Genomic DNA, 27206 nt, shown 5'->3' on the forward strand with positions numbered 1-27206 from the left:
TTTCTAGAGTCTATAAGCTGACAGACCCTGTAATATTCCATCTTGAATTTACAGTGATTTTCTTTATTCTTTTTTCTTTTTTAAAAAGTTTTGCTTTTTAAGACCTGTCTGATTTTTTCCCTTGTTAAGGCTCAAGGGACTTGAGTCTGTACTTAACAGGGAAGGAGAAGGGTGGAATCCCTTTGTTTAGATTCACGGAGCTTGAATCTGTATATCTCTCCAGGAGCCTAGGGAGGGAACACCTGGAAGGGAAGAGGGGGAAGGAAAATGGTTTATTCCCCTTTGTTGTGAGACTCAAGGAATTTGGGTCCCCAGGGAAAGTTTTGGGGGAGACCAGAGTTTATCAGGCACTCTACTCTAAGTCCTGATTGGTGGTAGCACTACAGGAACTAAGCTGGTAATTAAGCTTAAGGGAATTCATGCTAGTACCCATATTTTGGACGCTAAGGTTCAGAATTGAGAATTATATTATGACACCTCCTGGGCTACCGTTGCAGTGTCGCCCCATTTGTGTGATGAAGTAATAACGCAGGAATAAGAAACACTGACTTTTTAGTGAGATAAAATGAGGGGGAGGCAGCCTCCAGCTGCTATGATAGTCCAGACAGGACATTAAACGGTGGGGGGGAGAGGAGCCCAGCATCCTGCTGCTATGATAGTCCAGGCAGTACAGAATCTTTTCTTTAGACATGAAAGGAGGGGGCTGATGAAGCTCAGCCCCCAGTTGCTATGATGAAGACGTTACCAGCCGTTCTGTACCATCTGCTGGGAATGACCAGGAGTCATTCCTATTTTTACCCAGGCACCCCCGGCCAACCTCACCTAAGGCCAGCCAGGAGCACTCACGGGATGATGACGAGGACGGCTACCAGTCCTGCACTGTACCGTCTGCCACCGGGGAAGAGAAGAGAGAGGATGCTGCTGTTCAGTGCCGCAGCACCGCGTCTACCAGCAGCATGCAGTAGACATACGGTGACATTGAAAAAAGTCAAGAAATGATTTTTTTCCCTTTTCTTTCATGGGGGGGGGGGGGTAAATTGATGAGACAGGCCCTGAACCACTCCAGACAATGTGCTTGACCCTACAGGCATTGAGAGCTCAGCCAAGAATGCAAATGCTTTTCGGAGACTGCGGGGACTGCGGAATAGCTGGAGTCCTCAGTACCCCCTCCCTCCCTCCATGAGCGTCCATTTGATTCTTTGGCTTTCTGTTATGCTTGTCACACAGCACTGTGCTGTGGACTCTGTCTATCATAGCCTGGAGATTTTTTTCAAATGCTTTGGCATTTCGTTTTCTGTAACGGAGCTCTGATAGAACAGATTTGTCTCCCCATACAGCGATCAGATCCAGTATCTCCCATATGGTCCATGCTGGAGCTCTTTTTGGATTTGGGACTGCATCGCCACCCGTGCTGATCAGAGCTCCACGCTGGGCAAACAGGAAATGAAATTCAAAAGTTCGCGGGGCTTTTCCTGTCTACCTGGCCAGTGCATCCGAGTTCAGATTGCTTTCCAGAGTGGTCACAGTGGTGCACTGTGGGATATCACCCGGAGGCCAATATCGTCGATTTGCAGCCACACTAACCCTAATCCGACATGGCAATACCGATTTCAGCGCTACTCCTCTAGTCGGGGAGGAGCACAGAAAGCGGTTTCAAGAGCCCTTCATATCGATATAAAGGGCCTTTTTGTGTGGATGGGTGCAGGGTTAAATCGGTTTAATGCTGCTAAATTCGGTTTAAACGCGTAGTATAGACCAGGCCTCAGAAATGGTCCCAGTTCCACGCGCAGGGCCAGTTAGGCAGGCAGAGCTTCAGAGTCTCAATGTGTGGATGAGATGATGGTGTAGAGAGGAGGGGTTTACATTCATTAGGAACTGGGGAAACTTTTGGGATGAGGGGAGCCTATACAGGAGAGATGGGCTCCACCTAAACCAAAGTGGAACCAGACTGCTGGCACTAAACATTAAAAAGATTGTAGAGCAGTTTTTAAACTAGGAGATGAGGGAAAGCCCTCTGCTGCAGAGGAGCATGTGGATCGGACAGAGACTTCTCTTAGAGAAGAGTCTAATGATAGAGAATCTCCAGGTTATAGTCAGGAGCAGAGGATGGAAGAGGATAATGTAAGAGCCAGATCAGATGATAAACAGTCACATAAAAAAGAATCTGACACATTAGAAAAGGGCAGACAAATGAACAGGGACAAGTTTTTAAAGTGCTTGTACACAAATGCTAGCAGTCTAAATAATAAGATGGGTGAACTAGAGTGCCTTGTGATAAAAGAGGATATTGATATAATAGGCATCACAGAAACCTGGTGGACTGAGAGCAATCAATGGGACATAATCATTCCAGGGTACAAAGTAAATCGGAAGGACAGAACAGGTCGTGTGAGGGTGGGGGTGGCACTATATGTGAAAGAAAATGTAGATTCAAATGAAGTAAAAATTTTAAGCGAATCCCCATGTTCCATAGAATCTCTATGGATAGAGATTTTATGCTCTAATAAAAATATAACATTAAGGATCTATTATCAACCACCTGACCAGGACAGTAATAGTGATGATGAAATGCTAAGGGAGATTAGAGAGGCTATCAAAATTAAGAACCCAATAATAGTGGGGGATTTCAATTATCCCCATACTGAATGGGAACATTTCACTTCAGGACAAAATGCAGAGATAAAATTTCTTGATACTTCAAATGACTGCTTCATGGAGCAGCTGGTACGGGAACCCACAAGGAGAGAGGCAACTCTAGATTTAATCCTGAGTGGAGTGCAGGAGCTGGTCCAAGAGGTAACTATAGCAGGACCACTTGGAAATAGTGACCATAATACAATAGCATTCAACATCCCTGTGGGGGGAAGAACACCTCAACAGCCCAACACTGTGGCATTTAATTTCAAAAGGGGGAACTATGCAAAAATGAGCAGGTTAGTTAAACAGAAGTTAAAAGGCACAGTGACTAAAGCGAAATCCCTGCAAGCTGCATGGGCGATTTTTAAAGACACCATAATATAGGCCCAACTTCAGTGTATGCCTCAAATTAAGAAACACAGTAAAAGAACTAAAGAAGAGCCACCGTGGCTTAACAACCATGTAAAAGAAGCAGTGAGATAACAAGACTTCCTTTAAAAAGTGGAAGTCAAATCCTAGGGAGGCAAATAGAAAGGAGGATAAACACTGCCAAATCAAGTGCAAGAGTGTAATAAGAACAGCCAAAGAGGAGTTTGAAGAACGGCTGGCCAAAAACTCCAAAGGTAATAACAAAATGTTTTTTAAGTACATCAGAAGCAAGAAGCCTGCTAAACAACTAGTGGGGCCCCTTGATGATCGAGATACAAAAGGAGTGCTTAAAGATGATAAAGTCATTGCGGAGAAACTGAAGGGATTCTTTGCTTCAGTCTTCATGGCTCAGAAATGTTAGGGAGATTCCCAAACCTGAGCTGGCTTTTGTAGGTGACAAATCTGAGGAACTGTCACAGATTGAAGTGTCACTAGAGGAGGTTTTGGAATTAATTGATAAATTCAACATTAACAAGTCACCGGGACCAGATGGCATTCATCCAAGAGTTCTGAAAGAACTCAAATGTGAAGTTGCAGAACTATTAACTAAGGTTTGTAACCTGTCCTTTAAATAGGCTTCAGTACCCAATGACTGAAAGTTAGCTAATGTAACACCAATATTTAAAAAGGGCTCTAGAGGTGTTCCTGGCAATTACAGACTAAGTCTAACGTCAGTACCGGGCAAATCATTCGAAACAATAGTTAAGAATAAAATTGTCAGACACATAGAAAAACAAACTGTTGGGCAATAGTCAACATGCTTTCTGTAAAGGGAAATCGTGTCTTACTAATCTATTAGAGTTCTTTGAAGGGGTCAACAAACATGTGGACAAGGGGGATCCAGTGGACATAGTGTACTTAGATTTCCAGAAAGCCTTTGACAAGGTCCCTCACCAAAGGCTGTTACGTAAATTAAGCTGTCATGGGATAAAAGGGAAGGTCCTTTCATGAACTGAGAACTGGTTAAAAGACAGGGAACAAAGGGTAGGAATTAATGGTAAATTCTCGGAATGGAGAGGGGTAACTAGTGGTGTTCCCCAAGGGTCAGTCCTAGGACCAATCATAGATTCATAGACTCTAGGACTGGAAGGGACCTTGAGAGGTCATCGAGTCCAGTCCCCTGCCCTCATGGCAGGACCAAATACTGTCTAGACCATCCCTAATAGACATTTATCTAACCTACTCTTAAATATCTCCAGTGATGGAGATTCCACAAGCTTCCTAGGCAATTTATTCCAGTGTTTAACTACTCTGACAGTTAGGAACTTTTTCCTAACGTCCAACCTAAATCTCCCTTGCTGCAGTTTAAGCCCATTGCTTCTTGTTCTATCATTAGAGGCTAAGGTGAACAAGTTTTCTCCCTCCTCCTGATGACACCCTTTTAGATACCTGAAAACTGCTATCATGTCCCCTCTCAGTCTTCTCTTTTCCAAACTAAATAAACCCAATTCTTTCAGCCTTCCTTCATAGGTCATGTTCTCAAGACCTTTAATCATTCTTGTTGCTCTTCTCTGGACCCTCTCCAATTTCTCCACATCTTTCTTGAAATGCGATGCCCAGAACTGGACACGATACTCCAGTTGAGGCCTAACCAGCGCAGAGTAGAGTGGAAGAATGACTTCTCGTGTCTTGTTTACAACACACCTGTTAATGCATCCCAGAATCACATTTGCTTTTTTTGCAACAGTATCACACTGTTGACTCATATTTAGCTTGTGGCCCACTATGACCTCTAGATCTCTTTCTGCCATACTCCTTCCTAGACAGTCTCTTCCCATTCTGTATGTGTGAAACTGATTCTTCCTTCCTAAGTGGAGCATTTTGCATTTGTCTTTATTGAACTTCCTCCGGTTTACCTCAGACCATTTCTCCAATTTGTCCAGATCATTTTGAATTTTGACCCTGTCCTCCAAAGCAGTTGCAAGCCCTCCCAGTTTGGTATCGCCCGCAAACTTAATAAGTGTACTTTCTATGCCAACACCTAAGTTGTTAATGAAGATATTGAACAGAGCCGGTCCCAAAACAGGGAAGGTTAGGACTATAACAGCGTTTAAAATCCTATTCAATTTCTTCATAAATGATCTGGAGAAAGGGATAAATAGTGAGGTGGCCAAGTTTGCAGATGATACTAAACTGCTCAAGATAGTTAAGACCAAAGCAGACTGTGAAGAACTTCAAAAAGATCTCACAAAATTAAGTGATTGGGCAACAAAATGGCAAATGAAATTTAATGTGGATAAATGTAAAGTAATGCACATTGGAAAAAATAACCCCCAACTATACATACAATATGATGGGAGCTAGTTTAGCTACAACGAGTCAGGAAAAAGATCTTGGAGTCATCGTGGACAGTTCTCTGAAGATGTCCACGCAGTGTGCAAAGGCAGTCAAAAAAGCAAGCAGGATGTTAGGAATCATTAAAAAGGGGATAAAGAATAAGATAGAATACATTATTGCCCTTATATACATCCATGGTACGCCTACATCTTGAATACTGTGTACAGATGTGGTCTCCTCACCTCAAAAAAGATATACTGGCACTAGAAAAGGTTCAGAAAAGGGCAACTAAAATGATTAGGGGTTTGGAGAGGGTCCCATATGAGGAAAGATTAAACAGGCTAGGACTCTTCAGCTTGGAAAAGAGGAGACTAAGGGGGGATATAAAATCATGAGTGATGTGGAGAAAGTGGATAAGAACAAGTTATTTACTTATTCCCACAATACAAGAACTAGGGGGTCACCAAATAAAATTAATAGGCAGCAGGTTTAAAACAAATAAAAGGAAGTTCTTCACACAGCACAGTCAACTTGTGGAACTCCTTAGCTGAGGAGGTTGTGAAGGTTAAGACTATAACAGTGTTTAAAAGAGAACTAGATAAATTCATGGTGGTTAAGTCCATAAATGGCTAATAGCCAGGATGGGTAAGGAATGGTGTCCCTAGCCTCTGTTTGTCAGGGAATGGAGATGGATGGCAGGAGAGAGATCACTTGATCATTGCCTGTTAGGTTCACTCCCTCTGGGGCACCTGGCATTGACCACTGTCGGTAGACAGATACTGGGCTAGATGGACCTCTGGTCTGACCTGGTACGGCCGTTCTTATGTTCCTTTGGCATTCCTGAATGCCCTGGCAGCAAAGCTATAAGAAGTGCTATCACGTTCCCTAACACCTCGGTTCCTTTCACCTCTTCCTCAGAGTCAGGATTTGAGAGAATGCTGAATAAAAGAGAAGGTGAGCATGGGAGGGGGAATATGCAGAATTCATCTTAAAGAACTCTGGTTACAAATAAGCAACCTCTAGCTTTTCTTCAAGTATCTTCTGCGTATTCCTACTCCTGAGATGGTTTGGCAAGCAGTACTCCAGGACTGGATGGTGGAACTCAGAGTCCTAACTGAGGAGGGATTGGAGTACTGCCCTACCAAATTGAGCATCTGATCCAGATGCCAGATCTAGGGAACAGTATGTTGTAAAGATATGACTAGAACTCTATGTGGCAGCCTTACATCTCAACTATTGGAACACATCTAAGGCATGCTAAAGAAAAGATAGTTACCTGTTTTGTAACTGGTGTTCTTTGAGATGTGTTGCTTATGTTCATTCCGTTGTAGATTTGGGTGCAGGAGCCGTCTATTGTACATCAGACTCCTTTACAACAGAAGAAAGGAGCAGGATGCCTTCTGCACCCAAACCTACAATGGAATAGACATGAGCAAGCACTCGAAGAAGTTGTCCTTACATCAGTTGAGTGTGTTCTGATTCCAGAAAGCAGAGGAACAGATGCAGTCCTATACCCCTGTTCAATACACTGTCTAGCCCATGTACACAGTGACTGTGAAGAAATAGCATGACCTTTGTGGTTGCCAGCACAGAAAATAAAACTTTTAGGGGACTTTAAAAACTCTTTAGTCCTATGTAATTTTGATTCTCCTTTATAAGCACGAGGTCAAGGAAAGAAAACCAGCAAATTAATCGTTTGATTAATATGAAATTCCTATGCCACCTTGGGAGGGAATTTAGGTTAGGCTAAAGGACTCTCTCTCTGTGAAACATAGCGAAGGGTGGGTCTGCCATAAGGGTCTCGCCCACTCACCTGGCTGATAGAATGGCTATTACAAAAGTGGTTTTAATAGATGAATGAAAAACAACAATCTGGCATGGGCTCTGAAGGACTGTTCATGAGCTGTGTTGAAACTCAACTGAGGTCCTATGATGCATCCGGGGCCTTTATTGGGAGATATGTATTAATCAGGGCTTTCATACATTTAACTGTACCATGTGCAAAGAAATTAATATCTATTAGCACCTGATGCACCACTATTGCTGCTGGGTGTACTCTCAGAGTACAAGCAGCAAAGAGTCCTGTGGCACCTTATAGACTAACAGAAGTATTGGAGCATGAGCTTTCATGGGTGAATACCCACTTCATCGGATGCAGAGTAGAGAAACTCAAAATCTTTTACTGAAGTAAGTATTCAAGAACACATTGGATTGGTGCTTGTACTGGATCTATGCTCTTGTTGCTTATCCACTTCACAAACGTAGACCATTTAAGATCATAACATTTTCTCAATGACTTTTTAAAGGTGCATCAGGTTCTGATTAATGAAAAATCTTGCATTCTTCAGCTAAAGTCCTGGAGCCCAAGGAGCTAAGTATAGTGAAAGAGGGTCTATATGATATATATTTCCATCCTGTTGAGATAATAGGTCTGGTAGCACTGGAAGAAGTTTGTATACTCCCTTGGCACGATGAATATCTGTATATCATTGTCATTTTTTTTAAAATCACCCTCTGTAGGGGGATTAGGGGAAGAGCATAGACAGCCTCATTCCCCAATTTAGCAAAGCATCCAGTGTGGACTGAGTGTCTGTCCTCCTGAGTAAAAATAGACACACATTCTGTGTGGTTGTGAAGAGTTCTATGTCTAGAAAGCCACACAGAACGGAAGTGTTTTATATCATTGCCTCCTTTAGAGACCATATATGTAATTGTATGAGATCTCTGATGAAATGATCTATGTTGGCCTTGCCAGCTAGATGCAGGACAATTGGAATGATAGTGTAGTGGATACACTAATCCCACAGCTATCGCTTTCTTGCACAGCTGGGATGAGTGAGCTCGTCCCTGCTTGTTCAGGTAGTACCCACTGCAGTCATGTTGTCTCTGACAACCTGCACTGCTTTGTTCTGAAAGTGAAATGGGAAAAATTTAAGCTAGACAGACAACTCTCACCTCCAGTACATTCATATGTAGTGCCTTTCTTAGAAAATGTCAATGATCATAAACTGATAGACTGTTCAGATAAACTCTCCACCCATTCTTGGAAGCATACTAAGCTAAGGCATTACTAAGCAGAGGATCGGATCTAAACAGGTTTGGGCCTACGTGCTGTTGTGGTTGGAAGGAAGTGAGATGATGGGGAGTGCTATGCTGACACTCCCTTTTCCAGCCACACGCTCAGAATAGAGGGGTAAGAGGTGTGTGTGTCAGAGAGTGTTCTAACAGCACTACTATGTGAAGGCTTCCTTACGTAGGCTGCACATCCCATGAGTGGAAATATGCAGAGGACATGCAAACAACCACCACCATTAAAAGGGCCAGTTTAGTCTTATTGACCAAATTGAGTGACATGTGAAATGTAAACATATCATGTAATAGATTAAAAAGTAAATTTTATAATTGTTTTAGCTTTAATCTAAAAATGGGACTAGTAACCCACCTAATTTTTTAAGGTTTTTATCATTACTTTACTGTAATGCTGCAATTAAGATAGCAAAAATTCAGTGGTGCTGATGAACAGACTGTGCTCTTACAAAAGACAATTATTGTACAGTTTGGTAAATGAAACTCAATAGGTAGGAAATGGAAAAATAAAGAAGCAATTAATAGTTAGAGATATAATTTAGAGGAAACTGAAATAATGTCTCTTTATTGAATTCAAAACTGTTTTACCACAGACTCAAAATAAGTACCAGCATTTGTGATATCCAAAATATGTCTCTTTCAAAACAATAGAAAGCGGCCTCTAGTAGATTAATCCAAAGAGGGACTCTTTGAGGCATTGATCCTGCTAAGTCTTAAATGTGTGTAAAGTTACACAGGTTCTTAAATCTTTGCAGGATTGAGGCCTGAGAGAACAATGAGCCTAGTGGTCGTCTTTGGTTCTTGGCTTGAGATGATTTTACTGATCACCTTCGTATACTTCAAGCTATTCTCATGATTTAGTCAGCTGAATTAAATTAAGTTAGCAATAGATGAAGGTATTTTAATTTTTTTTACTGAATAGACTACCGGAGTTACAAGAATCTATAACCAAGGCTGTAAACAAGAGTGTATACAATTACATCATTCTGTAAGAGAAACTGTTTTTGCGTGACATGGGACTTTATGCACCAACCCTCACAAAATGCAGCCTCCTTATCCATCAATAGAATTTACACACTAGGCAATGACTTAGGTAACAGATGAATAGGCACTGAGCCTAGTTTTCTTAACCTTTTTAAAGCTTGTTTGGTACTAATCTGACTTATTCCACAATATCAAGCACAGCAACACCTGACAAAGTATCAATCAATATCTGCATGTTTCTGCTGCTGAATTGCTTCATTCTCTCTTCATTTTATACTCCTAAATCTACTGAAGGTCTCAAACACCAGTGTTTTTAGAACACTGAGTTTGTGCACATGACAGAGGGTCAGAATTTGCAGCTTTATCAAAATCTCAGTTTTTGGTGTGTGTATTACACACTTGAACTATACCATTTCTTTTCAAACCATGCAACAGATAAGTACTACTAGCTAAAAAAGATTTTTTGTTTGTTTTTGAAGTCTTCTGAGATAGGAAGCATTAATTTAGTTTCTGGGGTTGCTGCAGGCTCTCTGAAAAGTTCCATTTCTGCACTCTTACACTCAAACTTTGTTAGACAAGTTCTAAACTCTTCCACCCTGTTGTCTTAATACAGCTCCTTTTAATCTCTTTTCTCTTCTGCTCCTTAGTAACGGCCAATGTTTTTACTCATTCATACTGAGATTATCAGATGGAAGTCATAAAATACATAACACCATACTGGGATTTTCTGCAATATTTGTATGCTGGCAAGCTAATCTGTTCAACATCATTTCCCCTGGTTGCAAATACAAGGATATAATCTTGATAGGTCCTAGAAAGGGTGAATGCAGCACCTTTTAACTCAGTTGCAACTGCCTAAATTTAGGACCAACTCAAACAATAGCTGAGCAGATTCAGAGCACACAGTGTCCAAATCAGTTTTCAAGAGGAAGCAACAGCTGCAAGACAGCTAGCTCAGTGAGATGGTATCAAGATTGTGGCAGTCATGTAGTTTCAAGGACCTTACTAAAGCATCAAAGTTCCAGGAAATAAAAACCATCCTTGTGGTTTTAAACACCGAAGTCATTTTGTACTCTCTCAAAGCCTTGGCACCAGCTCTTTAAAGCCTCCTTCAAATCCACTAAAAGAAGAAAGTTTAAGAACTGTTATTGCCTCACAACAGCTGGAGATGTTTTGTCCGTGTGGATCCCACTTATGGGGCATATGCGCTTCAGGAACTCTAGATTGGAATCTTTTGAACTGCAGTGTCTATTGGGGCTGTGCCTGCCTCTGCCTGCCCTCGTGTCCTCCCACTAAGGACATAAAGGCTAGAATGGCTCCAACTTAGTTCCCTCATTAATTCAGAATCACTGCAGAGAGGGACTCTGAAGGAACAGGGATGGAGGGTGGGTCATGGGATCTACATGGACAAAATGTCTCAGAGAACCATGATTACTGAGGAGTAAATGTTTTCTTCAGTCTCTGTCCACGTGGATCCCACTTAGGGTGACTAGCTAGCAGTTCCCCAATTACCATGGGAGCTGAGCTACAATTATCTAAATATGGACTGCAGAAGTGCTCTCTTGAATTTGATCTCCGAACTAGTCACCTAATCCAGGGCATAATGCTTGAGAAAAGTATGGTCTGAGCTCCAAGTGGCTGCCCTGCAGAGCTCTGATACAGAAATATTTCTTCAGCATGCTGCAGAAGCTGACTGGGCTCTCACTGAGGGATAGTTGGGAGCACATTGCAAAGCACTGAGAGATCTATTTGAAGAACTGCTAGGAAGGGAGGGCCTATCCATTCACAGCCTTCCCTAATACGACAAACATGATTTTCTGAATGGCCTTGTCCTGCCTAAGTAATAAAGGAAGGCTCTGGAGGCATCTAAAGGAGCTTGGGTTTCTCCAGGTTTGTGATTGATTTGGGAAAGAAAACAGGGAGTTTGGTTTGAGTGGGGAAAAAACAAACATACATCATCTTGGTGAGGAATTCAGGGTGGGGTCTCAGCATCATCTTATGTGGAAGACAGTTTGAAAGGGGTGGGGGTGGATGTTTGCCATTAGTACTTGAATTTCACAAACTCTCCTGGCTGAGATGATAAACCATCATGAAGGCAGTTCTGCTTGCAAAATGCAGTACAGCACTTAGGACAGAGGTCAAAGAAGGACTCCATAAAGGCCCAGGAAGAACTACAGTAAGGTTTCAGGATGGGGGAGGTTCCTGAACTCGGGGGGAGGGGCATCAATTTGTAGATTTTTAAAACAGTCAGATGAGAGAACACTGTATATGTTTGAATAAGAGGGTGGCAAGATGAAATAGCATCTAAACAGTGTCTGATAGAACTGATGGTGAAGCCTGATAGCTAGAGCTGGAGGATGTAATCCAGAATCTTGGGGACAGAAGCTCGCGGTGGGTCAAGACCTTATGAAGCCCAGGTGGAAAAATCTCTTCCACTTTGATCTGTATCAGGATCTCCTGGATTTCTGTGGAACTCCATGTGGTGTAGCCAAAGCCTAGGTCGTCAGGTGTACAGAAATGAAGTTTGGATGAAGAATTTGTCTTTGATTCTGGTAGAGTAAGTCTTGCAGATTGGGTAGAAAAGTTAGCAGCTGTGTAAAGAAAAGCCAGAATGCACCCAGGAATTACTTCATGAGAGAACAGCCTAAATGCTCCTTTAACATCAATTCCTTAGTCAGAAATTAGGGCTTCTGCTTCCCCTAGGTCTCTGGCTGATTCCTGCATGCAATATGGTGCAAGTTTATAGTGGACATGTACATAGGCTGCTCCCTGGGGCTGTCTCCCAACCCAGTAGGTCGATTCTAGGCCTGCTGCATTCCTGCAGTATCAACACATGTCCTTTCCCTGACTCTGAAGTCTTTTCAGTAGCATCTCCAACCTATAAAGGAGAAGAGTGGGATTTCTGCCTACCAATGAGCGCAATGGAAGGAGATACCTTGATAGAAATCTGTCCAACCTCTAATCAGGGCTCTGCAGGTAGGGCTGGCATTAACAGCACTGCTACAGACATGTGGAGTAAGGATTCAGCATGAGAAATCCACTTGTCATCGCTCTTTCCACCATTGCAAATAATTCCATAGCACCAACCTGTTATGTCAAACACTTATTATATTGTTGAAAGACTTAGGCAAGCAGGGAAGTAGAACAAGAAAGCAATGTGTAAATATATAACTATCATTGGCTAGCAAGGCGAACAGAAAAATGCATTAGTTAACTAGAATTTAATATACAGTAAATCCTCACTTAACGTTGTAGTTATGTTCCTGAAAAATGCGACTTTAAGCAAAATGACGTTAAGCGAATCCAATTTCCCCATAAGAATTAATGTAAATGAGGGGGGGGCACGGTTAGGTTCCAGGGAATTTTTTTTTGCCAGAGAAAAGGCATTATATACATTTTAAACAAGCAATTTAATCCAAGTATTAAACAGGCTGGCAGCTCCCCTATGCCCCCCACCCACAGGCAGACCCTGCAGATCAGCACCTTCCCTCTGCTCCCTCCGCCTCCTACCTGCGGCAATCAGCTGTCTTGCGGCATTCAGGAGGCTGTGGGGAGGAGCGAGGCATGCAACCTCCTCCCTCCCTCGCTTCCTGAAGGCTGCAAACCAGCTGACTGCTGTGGGCAGAAGGCAGGGGAGGGAAGAGGAAGGCTGCGTGCCATGTCCCTGCCCCTCCCCCCAGCCTCCTGAATGCAGCAAACCAGCTGATTGCTGCAGGCAGGAGGTGTAGGAGAGCTGATGAAGGGCTGCCAGCTGTGGACAAAACAGGCATTCAAACAACGTTATAGCAGAGCATTGCACAACTTTAAACAAGCATGTTCTGTAATGGAGCAGGGACGTAACATTGAAACATTGAGCAAGACGACGTTAAGTGGGAGTTACTGTATTTATTGTATAGTAAGCTACGGAGCAGACAATTGCAATGGCTAGATTCTCAGGCAGGCTACAACCTACTTTTTTGCAGACAAGGGAATTTTGCCAATTTTAAGGAATATTTTTGGAGGGCCTTTAAAGAATCAAAAACCTTATCGATTTTCCAAGAAACTCAAACATTAGCATTGCTTCTATCAGCTTGTACCTTATTGTGCAAGACCACAGACCACACACAAAAAACAGCATTCACAATCTGAAATTTTACCACAAATTTACCAGATCCAATGGATGTTTTCTGCTTCTGTGACCTTTCATCCAAAAGCCTCAAATCAGTTAAGCCTTACCTCACATATATGGGCCTTGAGTGTAGCGGGGAGAGAGGAAGAGAGGTATGGTGAAATAAGTGAGTGTCAGTCACTTAGTCAAGATCATATAGCAAGTCAGTCAGTGGTAGAAATGGAAATAGACCCAGAATCACTTTGAACACTATTTCACTTTCATGTGCAGCATACAGTTCGTAGCTGGAGAACCCAACACATTACATTACTACTCCACGGGAGATTTTTAGACTAGACTAATTTACTTAACTAGGTTAGCATTAAGATAAAAGATAGAATTAAGCAGAGTTGGAATTATTAGATTTTGAGGTCTTTACCTCACAGAGAAGGGTGGGACAGAATGAGGAACGAAGGGGAATGGCTGTGTCAGATTTACATTGCACGCTATTTTCCTGGGGTTATGAGTCAACTTTGCAACTCTAGTTGGAGGCCAATGGCATTAGTCACCAGTTTACACATAATATTGAAGTATTTAGGTGAAAAAAAAATTGTTCTTGCTGAGTGTTGCCAGACTGATCCACCTCCAATTCAGAGTCCTGAATCTTTGATTTGGACATTAGCCATTTTCCACTATCTGATCCACTCAAGGTCAAAACACTACTGAGACCTTGACCTCAGTGCCAGTCAAATGGGTCCTAAGCACTTCCAATGCATAGGAGTTTGAGGCAGTCATCACAGCACTTTTAACTACAGGTGGTGAAAGACAGAACATGCTGGGATAGGTGCCTCATCAAGACACCACAGATCAACAATAGGGCAGGCTCAAAGCAAGAGAGCACCAGTGTTGCCAGTGGTGCTTCGGAAGCTGAGCAAGCCTCATACTTGAAAGGTGTGTGGGGGAGGGAGGGAGGGAGACAGACCCAATGGAGCCAAGTGCCAAAGCAATATCTGCAATGTCCAGGGAAGAGCAAAATCTCTGAACAGGAAACCTAACCATGAACTATATTAACTTTTAGATTATGGTAGTCATCTTGCTGGGCATTCTACAAACATGATGAGAAGGAAGTGAGGCTGCTTTATAATAATGTACGAATTCTGTATTTTAACCTGGTAAGTGAGATGTTTACTGTATGTCAGGCATTTCTTCCACTCCAATGATCCATGAACGTTTCTGACTGGGATATCGGCTCAAGTTAAAAAAGCCCTGGGTGGCTGTGAAAGCCACTCAAAGGATAGAAATCTGCATCTAGTAAAACCATGAACAATCCCCCAATTAGTCAGAAATGTCACTCAGACTCAGCCCTACGACTCCAGAAACCAAGTCAAATACGTTCTGAAGGCCATTTGGCATTAAAATATCATGAGACAGAGTTGCTTACAAAAAACATAGGTTTATTATTTAAACAAACAGTGATTAACAGCAGGTGTACAAAACAGAACAAAAAAAGACAGGACAAAGGTGGAGGAATTCATGAATGTGCTTTAGGTATTAAAACATACATTTAGCAGTCATACATGAGGCTGGTTGGCACAGAACAGTTTGGTAAAGAAAATGGGTAAAACATCTGTACATATTTAGTTAATGCACCAGGTTTAAGAGACATCTAGACATTAACTCATAATAAACATTTAACAAGTTCTATATAAAGTATTGAAGAAATAGTTGCAACCAATTTCCATGTTTAGCACTGAAGATATATTGCATATTCAGTATTCACAGCAAATTCCCCCTGGAATGGATAAGAAGGGGCAGCTGGTTGCCCTTCTACATGGGATCAGAGAAAGTTCTCCACATTGAAAGTTTCTCCCAATTTTGCTAAGGCGCTACAAAACCATTCTTGCACAGAGCAGTTATAAATGCCACTCATTTCCTCTCTTAGTTCCCTCAGCATAGGCACTGTGGACTTACCATCCGCGTTCAGAATTCTCCTAAAGAATTTATTCCACAAATCACTGCCAACAGTCCTAAAGACACAAAACAGTTTTCAATGAGAACAGCATTCACCCACATGACAGCTCCATTATGATTCCTGCTTCAATTCAGCTCTGCAAGCCCTGTGGACGCTCAGCAGTCTAAAACAATATTCAGCTTCACTCTCTGATGAGCATGTGTAAAGAAAAAGTGAGGGGTGCTGTCAAGCTTGTATATGCAGGCCCTTTATCCTTCACAAATGGACTTACGTGCAGGAACTAGACAGAGACAACCTTAGCATTTCTGTGCATGCCAGTGAAACACTTTCACCACCACCTACCCCAACATAGCTAACACCTATTTACCATTTTACAGAAGGCTAGCCAGAGGATTTTGGGAAAGATTAGCAAGATAATTCCTTGACGCATCACCAAACTTGGCAGATCTCTTTCATGGAGACAGGCTGGACGTGGATATTGAAGAACCTTAAAATATTCCCCAGCTCTCAGTTATAGGAGCAGCAGAGCCCAGCTAGGTCTCTATATGATTACTAGCATTTAAAAAAAAAAAAAAAAGAGCTTTGCAAGGGACAACTGTCAAAGTAAGCTTGTGGGGCTTGGCTGCTGCTAGAAGCCTCCATTCTGCCTATCTACCAAAACAACATGTGTGCATTCTATGCAGCCAATTGTTTTTGAAACACTAGCTGTCACAAGTTCCCTGTGGGGTAATTTCCCCACATGTAAGATAAATATTAAAAACAAAAAGCTGAGTGACTTTACTAAGGCCAAGAAGGATCAGTGAGGAAATGTATGTTCTTTTTTCCCCATGAGGCCCCCACAACGTGCAATAAAAATTCAAAGGCCCAGCAATGGGGGGGAGGGGGAGAAGAGAGGTAGGGGTGTGTGTGTGTGTGTGTGTGTGTGTGTGTGTGTGTGTGTGTGTGTGTGTGTGTGTGTGTGTGTGTGTGTCCAGGCTCCCAACGTTAGCCCTGAAGGATTCGGTGGGGGGTGGGAATGCACCTCCCCAGAACGTACAGAGTCCCGGTTAAGAACTGCACTAGATAATACTGCCTCAAGAAGGCATTTTTTTCCTTCAAGCTAGAAATTACATTGGCTGTTCAAAGGAGACGGGTCAGCTGCAAGCAGTTGGCTAGAACAGAGTTTATAGCCACCATATCAGCAGCAGTAGTCTGAACAGCACTACACCAGACAACTGTGAATTGATATGGGGTCTTCTAAAACCAAAAAAAAAAAAATCCACCCCCAAATTCCCCTCCCCCAAAATAAAAAAATCGACAGGCAGACTGAGCCCAGGAGGTAGGGCTGAGGAGATTAGATAACTTAGGATCTTTATTAAAGAAAAAAAACAAAAACAAAAAACAAACAAACAAACATCAGTGGCAAACATTCAACCCTAATGATCCATTTAACAGGTTTACATGACAACCAATATCAGCCTGGACATTTCCCACCATGGCATTCTGGCAAACTGGAAGACAAGGTACACACAATTCTGTGAGATTTATAGGCCCCAAAGATCAGCTCCAGAACTAGAAATGCAATTGAAATATGCTTTGAATAAAAACAGCACCAACTGTGCTTAACATAAGGGCAGGAGATTTTAGTATGTTAATAGTCAACTCAAGGGGTTCTTAAAGATGACAGGAGAATAAATGGTTTCAAGCCTCTAACTCCTTATCTAGACAAACACTCTAGCAAAATAATAGGATTCCAGCTTTTTCTATACCTTTGTTACTAAATCAAGTCAGCAAGTTAGGAATTCAAGTTGTCTAAGTTTTCAGAGATTTCTACTTTATGTTTAAATCTCCTCTTTCCTCCAAATCTAAATTCTGCCTCTAGTCCTGGAATTCCAAACATCTCTGTACTTTGAGAAAGTAGCTCCATCAACTCAACATTTTTACCACCAGTCACTCACCCATTTATTCAGCCTAAAATTTTCTTAATCAAAATAGCTCTCACAGTAAATTTTTAAAAGGAAACTAAACTGAGATTTTGCAGAGCCACCGTTCCAGCATTCACCACAAGTTTCATGTAAGAAAGTCATTTTCCCCTTTTACTTCCTACTCCCCTACATCCCAGAGTACTTTTCCCGGAAAACAATCCTCTAATTATTTCTCCCAAGTAGGTTCTAAAATCATTTATGGCACCTTTCGTAGACAGGACAGAATTAATAATGCCGCCTTCTTCAAAAAGCCACATGTAACTGCTAAAATCACTAGCATAAGCTCTGTCCTCATAGGAATTACACGCATCACTACCACAGTGCTCCTGACCCATGCCTGGATGGGCACATGGGACCATAGTGAAGACTAACCAATATCCCTCTGCTGAAACTTACTAAATGGAAGTTTCTCCATCTGTGCAATACCTTCTGAGGGCAAAGGGTCCATGCAGTGGGAAACTGGTGTTGTCAACAGCAGTCTGCAACCATAGAATGTGTTGCATGGCCCAAATAACCAGAGAAAAACGTATGCAGTCTGTATGCAAGAGCAGTACACACTAAAAGCTGAGTCTGTCTTCTCTGGCAGATCCTAATATCCAGACTCACTGCAGATTCCTCACTCCCACACTATGAGCTGCACTTCTGAAGGTATGCTGCTGCTACTGATGTAATAGTTCATGTTAAAAATATAAAATTAGTATCGTTTAGAAAAATATTACTGTAATTCTTGTTTTTGGAAGATACATAAATGCAACAGATCACTTGTCCACAAGTCTCTCTTGGCAGGTCAGATTAATTAGCTCAAAGACCTGAACTGCCAAAATTTCTGACAGCAGAGAGCAAAAGTCAACCTGCATCAATGATTCAGTTGGCAACTCCCTTTGGGTTCCTTCTGAAACTAAAACATCCAAAGTAGTGAATTCATCTCCAACTGAAGGAGCAGTGGGTGGGTATATGACACCCATAGGTCCACAGTATGCCTCTCTCTTCAGAGAACAAGAATTCCAAGTAATAGTCTCCTGCGGAAACTGGGGCAATAAATTGCCACTCAGAAGAGGTACAATGTGAAAACACTAATATATATGAAACCAAAAGTGTTTGAAATGTATCAATATATTGACAAATCACTATATACAAAGTAAAGAAAAAAAAACTTTTTTTCTGCTGTACAACTCAACAAAAAGGACAGATTTTTTCAACGTACACTAAGAGGCATCACAAACAGAATCTAGTTGGCTAGAGGCAACTCCCAACCTGTGAACAGATACTTCAGTATCTGTAGACTAGATGTGAATTAGCACGGCAATACTGCATCTAAGCAATAGTTGTGTAAACGTATGCAGAAACCCAAGAGATAACTGATGCAATGAGCAGAGGATGTACTTTCAGAACAGAGAAAGTGGGCAAATGAAGGAATAGCTGTCTGTCCACAGAAGTGACTTCTCCAAACTAATCATTAAAATAATACACAGGAGAATGAGATATTAGGAGGGGGAAACTCTTAGTTCACCAAAAATTGTAGCATACTGGTATGAATGGCTACCTCTAGTCATTTTTGGAGTGCCTTTTGGAGATGCCCAGAAAAGGACACAATCAAGGTATAGCAGAAAAAATCCTTTCTGGATCCATTTTAGTGGAAACAGTCAAGAATGCCAAGTGGATAGCTGCTCATTAGCAAGATCTGCAGAGGAGATAGTAGAATCTAAGGGAAAAAGGTAGACTTAGCCATCAGGCAATAATTTAAGTATCCACTTTAGTTACAGAAAATGGTTTTTCTGTTGCTGCTTAGTTACAAGTAGCGGCAGTAGGGACATTAAGTCTTCTGCCCACCTGTGCCCAATTCTCATTAACAATTTCTTAAGCAGCAGGGAGATGAGAAAAAGGTAACTGAACTGTTACTGGCGGCTCTACAGAAACAGAGGGAAAAAAAACGTTGGGTCAACCCCACAAATGAGGAGGTCCAAATAAAAAAGAAGCACTGTGAGCGGGCACTGTGCATGAGGATCTATATTTCCTCAGTGGTGACTAATTCATCTAATTCTTTGAAGGGTCAGATGGATTAGCATTCCACTAAAGGTCAGGGACCAAAGAGTGACAAACTAGAAGTCTGGAGTCCGGGAAACAAACTGTGTGTGTCTAACAGTAACCAGGCCCAAAGTAGGAGGAGCAGGACAAGTCACTGAAAAATACTGGGGAGGGATAAGGTGGAAGACTAAAGAAAAACATTATAGACTTTGGTTCAAAATGTTGAGAAATCTCTACTCAGAGACAGTACCTAGGTAGGAAACCATAGCTGATGCAGAAGACTGGAAGTGACAGCCTGGGACCAGCTCCAATGCACGTAAGACTGAATGGCTGGCTCAGCAAGTTGGAAACTCCCCTGAAGAATCGAAGGCCTTAGCATAAGCTGCCCCTTTCCCAAGACGCTTGACTACAGGAGATGAGGAGGAAAGCAGGTTCTTGCTGTCTGGAAGTTAACAGGTAAGTGTGCAAACAGCAGCTGCCCAAGCAACCTTAATTTTGCCCCTTGTGTGTATGCATGATGCAATCTTTAAATTGCATCATATTATTTCCTGCCCCAACAGGACCCCTGAATCAGTCTCTTTCATCCTGCCCATGCTACAGCATAGCACACAGCACAATGTGAAAAGCTGAAAAACAAAATGATTACACACAGAATCATGCTCACTTATTAATGTGTAATCTCTCCCCCCCAGCTCCAAATTTGCCTGCTGACTCAGAGGGAATCTAAGACAGTGTACCTCATATTAAAAGCACAGAAAAGGGTTATAAAATAATGTAACAAATTAGGCCATGCTCTAATTTACACACTCTTTCAGCACCTTGATGAATAAGTTACTAATGTGTGAGGGAGTCTAAACTGTAAGTGGGTGTAAATAGGTGTAAGGGAGTCCAAGAAAGCATCAATGAGTCCATATAATTCTATTACAAACAAAAGATTCAAAACCAAATCTTCAATATAATGCAGCACTACTGTTACCAACTAGGAGCACTGAATTTATGCTCCAGCTTTGACAAAAGCTGCAACACAGGGGTGAGGGAGAAAGCTAAAGCTGCCTTTACCTACCCAGAGATTCCTGATGAAACACTTACTTGGAGAAATTCTGGCTGATTTTCCAGAGGGAATCTTCTTGATAAACCTGGAGGTGCTCCCCAAACAGCATCAAATGCACTATTTCTGCAATACCAACCAAGTCTATCTGAAACCACAACAATCAATATTAGAAAACTGCTTCTGCTAATCTCTGCAGCCATTTCACCATTCCTCCACATCCATTCAATACAGCACAAAAGCATTTTTAATAGCAATCGTGTCACTAGAGATGTCCTACAACACCTTCTGCATCCAATAACCCTGTATTGTGGTGTTTGTGAGGAATTAAGCTAAGCAAAGGAAAGCAAAGCAAACTACTATAGGAAGCAAAATCCTTGTTTAGCATTTCAGATTGAGACACGGTCTAGCTATTTATAATGAACTCTAGTTGTCAGATGAATGTAGGTACACAACTGCCCCAGATTAACAATGACAGTTTCTTCAGCTAATGTAGAATACACAGGGTCCAGCTGAAGGGTTTTTGTTGAAGAGTTATGGCTGTTGTGAAAGATGTTGCTTAATTAGATAAGATCTATAAAAACAGGCCACATGTCCAACGACATTCAGCTTAGAATATTAGCTCTCAGTCTCCATCTCGGTTCTTCAGATAAGCTAGACACACTTGTCAATGGGCACTTATAGCAATTACCCTGGGTTAATATGTACTTACCTGATAAGGAAGAGAGCACTTGGCTAGGATCTGTTGTCCATACTGGGTCTGAGCTATTGGGAAGCTGTTGAGTAAACTCACTCTAGGCTGCAGTCTCACATCCAGGCTGTAAGAGAAGTCCACTATCTTCAAAGCACTGGTAATCTCACTATTAGCAAATGGATCACAGATCCTAAGGAAAGAATTCCAAGGAAACATAAAAGACAAAGAAGCAGCAACATTTCCTTTTATCATCTTGTGCTGCAGGTAAGAATCTTAGCCATGCCAATGGCTCCCTCTAATGGTTAGTTTAGGAATGGCTTAACCCTCATATCATGTGAGTTAAATGATAATATTGGCATCTCCAAGCTTTGCTACGGGAAAGTTGCTTTACAGAGATAATCCTATCTTGATATAAGTATCACAGCTAGGGAGTCTGAAATAAGAGATGCCGTGAGGAGGAAAATTTAATATAATGCTTTGAACTTCTTTATCTCATTCTCGCCAAGGATCTCAAAACAATTCAAACATGAACAGGGTACTGTGAAGTTTAATCCATTAGATATAGCCTGTTTTACAGTTAGAGAGAGACAGACACCGACAGTGACAGATTAAGTGATTTACCCAAGGTAACAATATGCAGCCGTGCCAGGAACAGAATCCAGGTCAAGATCCCCAGTCATTCTCTTTCAATACTTGTACATTGTGGGCCTACTTCACAATTATGAGTGCCTTTTCTTTTTAACTTTAATATTAATGATGTTGTTTTAGCATTAAAAGGGGGATCAGTATTTTCCCTCAAATGTCATGGATTAGTCTGTGTCTTATATGCAGACAATATGGTTTCTATATCACAAACAGTGGGATTGAAGTGCTTATTAAATGTGTTTGGTTTATAGTGACAACAGGAGGTCCTTTTGATAAACTACTCCAGAACTAGATAACTATTTTCAGTCAAAGACTGAGGTTGCACAAATTCAGGATTTATGGGCAATATATTGAACAAGTTAGTTCTTTCCTTTACCTGGGTATCCGGTTCTTATAAAACAGGTTGTGAGATAAACATATTTAGGTAGCAAAAGAGAAGGCTTCAAAATCAATGCAAGCTGTATTACTTTCACCTGGGCTCATGAAAGCAACTTAATTGCACCAGCCCTTACAATGTTTGAGGCTAAGGTATGCACTCAAATTCTATATGGCGTGGAAATATGGAAATGGAATGATCTCACAGGAATGGAAGGGATTCAAAACAAAAATTTCTTTGGAAGATTTCTTGGTTCTCTCAAATAACATTCCAGCTGTTCTTCTTAGAGCCGAGACCTGCATGAATTCTATTTTGTCCGAAGTGCAATACCGTAGTATCAATTTTTGACTTTGTATTTACAGTATGCCAATGTTTGCCAAGGCTATGCTTAGAGGAACAGCTCAGAAAGGCTTTTTCATGTAAGTTTCATTGGTTAAAATTCCATGTATTCTCTCTAGGCTTCTCAGAATTGGAAATGATTAGATTTAAATCCCTAATCAAGTTGAGATTAGAGGACATTAATAAGTAGCTAGACACAGCAGTTGTTCCAACTATAGGTATGTCAATCTGTTAAGACTCATGGGTACACCAGATATTTAGAAAGTTTGTCCAATAACAAGTTAAGGAAGGCTTTTACAGCTCTCTGATTTCAATCTATGCAGACAGCTTACTTAGAGGGCTGATATTACTGGCATTGAGAATTGTAACCTCCTCTTTCCCTGTGGCTTGGGGAAGGTGGAAGACCTACCCCATTGTTATAGTGTAATTGCAATTGCTACTTAAAGGTCAAAATGGCTTTCCGTGTTTTTGTTCTGGATCTTTTTTTCCTACGACCTCTCAGAAAATAAAACATTTATTAGGAACTGACAGCACATTTGTGACCTGAGCGATTGCCCTGTTTGCATGGCTAGCCAGAAAATAAGCAAAAGGCAAAAGACAGTGATTATATGGTTTAATTGGTTTGGTTTTTTAATTTGTATTTGTGTGTTTTAAGTTTTATTGTAATATACTGTGGTTTTGCCACATTGGCCTATAGCAATGTTACTATTAATAAACATGACTAGTAATTATGAGCTCACTCGCTTATCCTAATGACTTTTCAGTTGGAAGTGACAGAGGAGGAGGAAGACCTGGGTGTATTGATTGATCGTAGGATGACTGAACCACTACTCTGATGTGGCTGTTAAAAAGCCTGATGCATCCTAGGACTGCATTAGCCGAGGTATTTCCAGTAGAAACAAGGAAGTGTTAGTACCATTATACAAGACACTGGTGAGACCTCTCTGGAATACTGTGTGCAGTTCTGGTCTCCCATGTTTAAGACAGATGAATTCAAACTGGAATGGGTGCAGAGAAGGATGAGCAGGGGAATGGAAAGCCTGACCTTATTAGAGGAGACTCAAAGGGCTTGGCTGGTTTAGCCTAACCAAAAGACGACTGAGGGAAGATAGGATTGCTCTCCATAAATACATCAGATGGATAAATAACCCCTCTCACTCTTTCTCTCCCCTCCTGGTATTTAAGTTAAGCGCCAATGTGGACACAAAAACAAATGGATATAAGCTGGCCATCAATAAGTTTAGGCTTGAAATTAGGTAAAGTTTTCTAACCGTCAGAGGAGTGAAGTTCTGGAAAATCCTTCCACAGGGAGCAGTGGGGGCAAAAAAACTAACTGGCTTCAAGACTCAACTTGGTAAGTTTATGGAGGGGGTGGTATGAGACTGCCTACAATAGCATGTAGATGACCTGTGACTGCTAGCAGCAAATATTTCCAGTGGCTGGTGATGAGACACTAGATGGGGAGATGTACCCCATAGTAACACCCTGGCACCCCCAGATTCATCATTGTTATATAAATTGCAACAAATTTTGCATAAAATGTGTCATGGAGATGTCAATGGAAAAGTTAGGGTTTGCTGAATATGATTATCCTATTTGTATACATGTATCATTTTTGTATCTGAAGTTATAAATATTGACTATGTACCTGTATTTCAAACGTGTTTGCTCCTGTGGTAACAAGGTAGTTTACATCCAGTCGAGCCAGCATATTGTGAATGGATTTACCAAGTTGATGGCCCATCAATGAACACAAGGGGCCATGGAAGAAGCTTATCCCCACCTGAAGGACTTTCCTGTGGACATTCTAGCCAGAATATTGATAATGGCTAAGGCTATGTTTCAGTTATGGCTATTTTTAGCAAAAGTCATGGACAGATGCAGTAAACAAAAATTCATGACCTGTGACCAGTCCATGACTTTTACTATATACTCTTGACTAAACCTTGACTGCTCTGGGGCAGAGGATGGCCCAGGGGCACCATGGGTGCTCTGAGGCAGGGAGCAGCCTAGGGATGTTGCGGGGGGCGGCCTGGGGTGTGCAGCCTAGGACCCGTGCTGCTGCTGGGAGGGGTGGGGGTGGCTGGCAGACTCCCTACCCAGCTGTGCATGGCTCCCGGAAGCGGCTGGCATGTCTCAGCAACATGTCCCTCCCTAGGTGGACTCTGAGACGTGGCAGTTCTGCACACTGCATTCACCTGCAGTCACAGCCCTCACAGCTCCCATTGGCCAGGAACCACAGACAGTGGGAGCTGTGGGGGCCGTGACTGCAGGTGGATGCAGTGTGCAGAACTGCCTGGCCATGCCTCTACCTAGGAGCCAAGGGAGGGACATGTTGCTGCTTCCAGGAAGTCCCCCTCCCCCACCACCCGAGGAAAGTGCTGCCCAGAGCCCTCACCCCCTCCTGCACCCCAATCCTCTGCCTCAGCACTGAGCCCCCTTCCGCACCCAAATTCCTGCTGCTGCTGGAGGGGAGGTGCAAAGTGGCCCAATACTGACCTAGCAGCAGTCGGTGTGGCTGGCCGGGGCTGCCCGAGCTGCTTAGGTGGCCCCCGGGCCAGCTGCACTGGCTGTTGCAGAAGTCACAGAGGTCCCCGAAAATCACGGAATCCGGGACTTCCATGACAGACTCTCAGTCTTAGTAATGGCCCCTGCTATGACTCAAAGCATGCAAGGGCATGTGACCGGCTCATGTGACTCTGAACTCCATCTTGTGCCTGTACTTTTCTACTAACTGTCCTGGGGGATTTGTTTGGGACAATGAAGTTCCCGCCACATGGCAGAAGCTATAAAAGGGGGAAGTGACACCATCACTTGGCTTTACTTCCCCCACAACTGAACACCTGGAAATATGGCTAGAGGATAAAGACTGACTGGGGAGGTGGTCCCAGGCTAGAAAGGAAGAATCCCAGCCTGCGTATGGAAGATTGGTGAACTGTTTGTACTATCAGAGACTCCGGTTGATTCAAATCCTGTCTAGTTTATAGAACTCAGATTCAGAGGGGTAGCCATGTTAGTCTGGATCTGTAAAAGCAGCAAAGTCTTGTGGCACCTTACAGACTAACAGACGTTTTGGAGCATGAGCTTTCATGGGTGAATACCCACTTCGTCGGATGCATCCAACGAAGTGGGTATTCACCCATGAAAGCTCATGCTCCAAAATGTCTGTTAGTCTATAAGGTGCCACAAGACTCTTTGCTGCTTTTACAGAACTCAGATTGCGATTTTGTTTTATTTCTTAGGTAATCTACTTTGATCTATACACTTATTACTTATAATCACTTAAAATCTATCTTTTCTGTAGTTCTGTAGTTAACAACATCTGTTTTACATTTAAACTAAAATAGCGTGGTGCAAAGGGAAATCTGCTCAGGAACAGGTGCTGGTGCATTGTCCTCTCCACATTGAGAGGGACAGACTGGATAATAAACTTACACTGGTCAGGCTTTTGACCAGGGCAAGATGGTACACATGCTCAGGGTCCAACTGATTGCCATACTTGGTGTTGGGAAGGAATTTTCACCCAGATCAGATAGACAGAGACCCTGTGATTTGTTTGCCTTCCTCTGCAGCATGGGGCACTTGCATGTTTAAACTAGTGTAAATAGTGGACTCTCTTTAACTTGAAGTCTTTAAATCATGATTTGAGTATTTCAATAACTCAGCCAGAGGTTAGGGGTCTATTACAGGAGTGGGTAGGTGATGTTCCGTGTGCAGGAACTCAGATCAGGTGATCATATAGTCCCTTCTGACATTAAAGTCCATGAGACTTGACAATAGCGTGGTTTTTTGTTTTTGACCCATCTGTTTTGCCACTAAGGAGGTTTAAAAAAAAAGTTGCATGTATGGGGTAAATACAGACATGTTTTTACTGGGTCCCATTATTAGTCACTGAGCCAGATTCTGATCTCCATTATACCAGTTTACATCCAGGATAACTCCACTGAAGTCAATGGAGTTAACTTTGTAATATTAGTGTAGCTTGAGAGTTACTATTCAGGATTTATGCTAATACAGAGATCATTATCTGCAAAAAGAGTTCCACCACAAAACACAAGGCTACTCAGTTCACAGGTGAACTTGTGTTTCAGCAAGGACACAATCCTAAAGAAGCTGGAGAGGAGAGAAAGGGACAAGGACTGAAGTAGCTTGTATGAGTCATTTTAAAAGTACAGATGTTGCTCCTTAGCTCCCTGCTTTTGAGGTTCATGTGGGATCTAGACAGCAAGGCCAATGAGGGGGATGAGCTGAGCAATGTGCAAGAAAGCAACCGCAGCAACAATGTGAAGGAGCTAAACATTTGTAAAGAGGCTTCCTTCATCAAAGCCTGAGGAAGAAAACTGATGATGTCCTCTGAATCAAGTTAGGCCATGTCTACATACTACAGTGGCAGAGTTTACAGCTCTGTCTCTGTAGCATTGTAGTACAGATACTTCCTACGTCAATGCAAGGGGTTTTTCCACTGATGTAGGTAAACCCACCTCTCCGAGAGGCGGGTAGCCAGGTCAGCAGAAGAATTCTTCCACTGACCTAGCTGCATCTACATGGTGGTTAGGTCAACTTAACTACATTGCCCTAGGAACAAAATCTTTCACATCACTGAGCGATGTAGCTAGGTTAATTTAATTTTAGGTGTAGGCCA

General features: G+C 42.2%; 3 protein-coding genes across 6 annotated transcripts in view; 1 reads left to right on the plus strand and 2 right to left on the minus strand.

Moving 5' to 3' along the window:
• LOC127051893 (uncharacterized) overlaps positions 1–27206 on the minus strand; it is a 119866-nt gene that overhangs the window by 47427 nt on the left and 45233 nt on the right. The gene's annotated exons all lie outside the window — the stretch shown is intronic.
• FSIP1 (fibrous sheath interacting protein 1) overlaps positions 1–27206 on the plus strand; it is a 597082-nt gene that overhangs the window by 3162 nt on the left and 566714 nt on the right. The gene's annotated exons all lie outside the window — the stretch shown is intronic.
• Positions 14945–27206, minus strand: part of BUB1B (BUB1 mitotic checkpoint serine/threonine kinase B) — a 43666-nt gene continuing 31404 nt past the window's right edge. For 2 of the 4 annotated variants that reach the window (XM_050954799.1, XM_050954800.1), the window contains exons 21-23: positions 21223–21394; positions 20552–20658; positions 14945–15528 (exon numbers count right to left, since the gene is read on the minus strand). In XM_050954799.1, coding sequence (XP_050810756.1) covers positions 15339–15528; positions 20552–20658; positions 21223–21394 — 469 coding nt within the window. In that variant the 3' untranslated portion in view covers positions 14945–15338. The remainder of the gene's footprint in view (positions 15529–20551; positions 20659–21222; positions 21395–27206) is intronic. The other 2 variants (XR_007774630.1, XM_050954801.1) reach the window with 2 other exon arrangements.

This window comes from Gopherus flavomarginatus, chromosome 5 (assembly GCF_025201925.1).
Source record: "Gopherus flavomarginatus isolate rGopFla2 chromosome 5, rGopFla2.mat.asm, whole genome shotgun sequence".
Lineage (NCBI taxonomy): Eukaryota > Metazoa > Chordata > Testudines > Testudinidae > Gopherus > Gopherus flavomarginatus.